This window comes from Octopus bimaculoides, chromosome 7, assembly GCF_001194135.2.
Source record: "Octopus bimaculoides isolate UCB-OBI-ISO-001 chromosome 7, ASM119413v2, whole genome shotgun sequence".
NCBI classification, from domain to species: Eukaryota; Metazoa; Mollusca; class Cephalopoda; order Octopoda; family Octopodidae; genus Octopus; species Octopus bimaculoides.
Genome location: NC_068987.1, coordinates 4,330,361 through 4,332,277, shown reverse-complemented (window position 1 = coordinate 4,332,277; position 1,917 = coordinate 4,330,361). Strand labels below are relative to the sequence as shown.

General features: G+C 41.3%; 1 protein-coding gene across 1 annotated transcript in view; it reads left to right on the top strand.

The window, feature by feature from the left end:
* The first annotated feature begins 34 nt into the window (after positions 1–34).
* Positions 35–1,917, top strand: part of LOC106874123 (galactosylceramide sulfotransferase) — a 5,148-nt gene continuing 3,265 nt past the window's right edge. Inside the window, exon 1 of the mRNA XM_014921737.2 lies at positions 35–132. Within this exon, the coding sequence (XP_014777223.1) occupies positions 107–132 (26 nt within the window). The 5' untranslated portion in view covers positions 35–106. The remainder of the gene's footprint in view (positions 133–1,917) is intronic.

The following is a 1,917-nucleotide window of genomic DNA, read 5'->3' as shown; positions in this document are numbered from 1 at the left end:
CCCATCTCTCTCTCTCCCACCCTGTGTCTTTCCTTCATTTGCTTGGTCTGCGTGTTGAAGCTCGGCGTCATGGATTCCTCGCTGGAGTAAAAAACAAAGGAGAAACATGAAATCCGTTTCGAGACATCAACGGTGAGTACCACCGCCGCTGGCACCCTTTGCCGTTCAAGGAAATGCAGGCGCGCGTGCAGGCAGCGTATATGTATGCGCCTATGTGTGTGTGTGTGTGTGTGTGTGTGTGTACGTACGTATGTATGTATTTACGTATGTATGTATGTATGTTTGTATGTATGTATGTATGTATGTGTGTGTGTATGCATGTGCCTGTATGTATATATGTGTATGTGTGTGCGTATGTATTATTGTGTGTGTGTGTGTATGTATGTATGTATGTAAATGTGTGTGTATGTGTGTGTGGGTATGTATGTATGTATAATATGTACGTATGTGTGTATATATATATGTATGTATGTGTGTGTATGTATGTGTATGTATGTATGTATGTATGTATGTATGTATGTATGTATGTAAGCATGAATGTATATATGTATGTATTTGTGCAGATTTGTATGTTTTGCCTTTGTATGTATTCTCATGCATATAGTCACATATCTAGACATGCTGGTATATATTTAAATGTTAAACTTCTGGAAAGTTTTACATATTTTTACAGTTCCAGTGATGGCTTTAGATCTGTAGTCTTCCAATTAGCTTTCTCCTTTCTGGTTTTGTGAAGCCTAATTTCCCAAGATTGGTATTTAGGCAGTGTGTTACATATCATAGGGCCCCAATAATTACAGGTATAAACCTGAACTTTATGTATGTATGTATTATGTATGTATGGATGTACGTACGTATGCATGTATGAGTGTATGTTTATGTATGTATGTACGTACGTACGTATGTATGTGCGTATGGACATATGCATGTATGTATGTGTGGCTTATTGCCAGGGTGTTACATTCAGGATAATAAGATCGTGGTTTCGATTTCCGGTCGAGGCAGTGCCTTGTGCTCTTGAGCAAGACCCTTTATTTCTCATTGCCCCAGCCCACTCAGCTGAGTAAGTTCTGCACCAGACTCTCGCACCATTCGGGGCAAATGTTGTGATCTCGTCACTTACAGGTCATCGAAATCGAAATCGAATCCACGGCATTCAATGAAAAGGAAGGGAAATATTCATAGTTTACAAAAAGTTTTTTTAAAAAGTGGTTGGGAGGCAGATGACAAAGATGTAGTCCTCCTGATAAAGGATGACCTCTAGGGATAATTGAGGAACCCCACTGTCCAAAATCTCCCTGAACAGCAAGATCAAATACCCTCCCCAATTCCCTTTCTTTGACTCACAGCTCTACGCATAGAGAGGTACCTTTCAATCTCACCCACCATACTACCTCCTTCGCCATAGCCACCAGACGGAGGAAAACTGTGTCTTTAATTCCTATCAAAAGGAAGGCGGCGGAGCGATCTTCAGGATGGACTTAACTGATGACCGGACCCGACCTACATGCGATAACAGCTGTTCGACAAAGCTCCACAAGTCAGTAATACACGGACTCTGGACGAGTGCATGTAGAACGGTTTCGTCGCCCTGCACACACCTTATACAGGCCCGTCGGACAGCAATCCTTTCTACTAGAGGATAGGGTACTTTTGCTGGGAAGAGGTGACTTTGATAGTATCTGCATCTGGCACCGAGAAAAGGGCGATCTCCTCCACCATTTCTGAAAGTATTCAAACATTATTTCTAGTGCTGCTACTGCGATGAAAATGTGACAGCGAACCAGAGGTTGGTGACTTACCTGTCTAATAAAGTGTTTGTGAAAGTATGCGCTTAATTTGTGTTGCCATTGTTGTCGTTGTAATTATTTCTCAGAAGGACTTTTTTATTTTACAATGTGACAGAAACGTTCTATT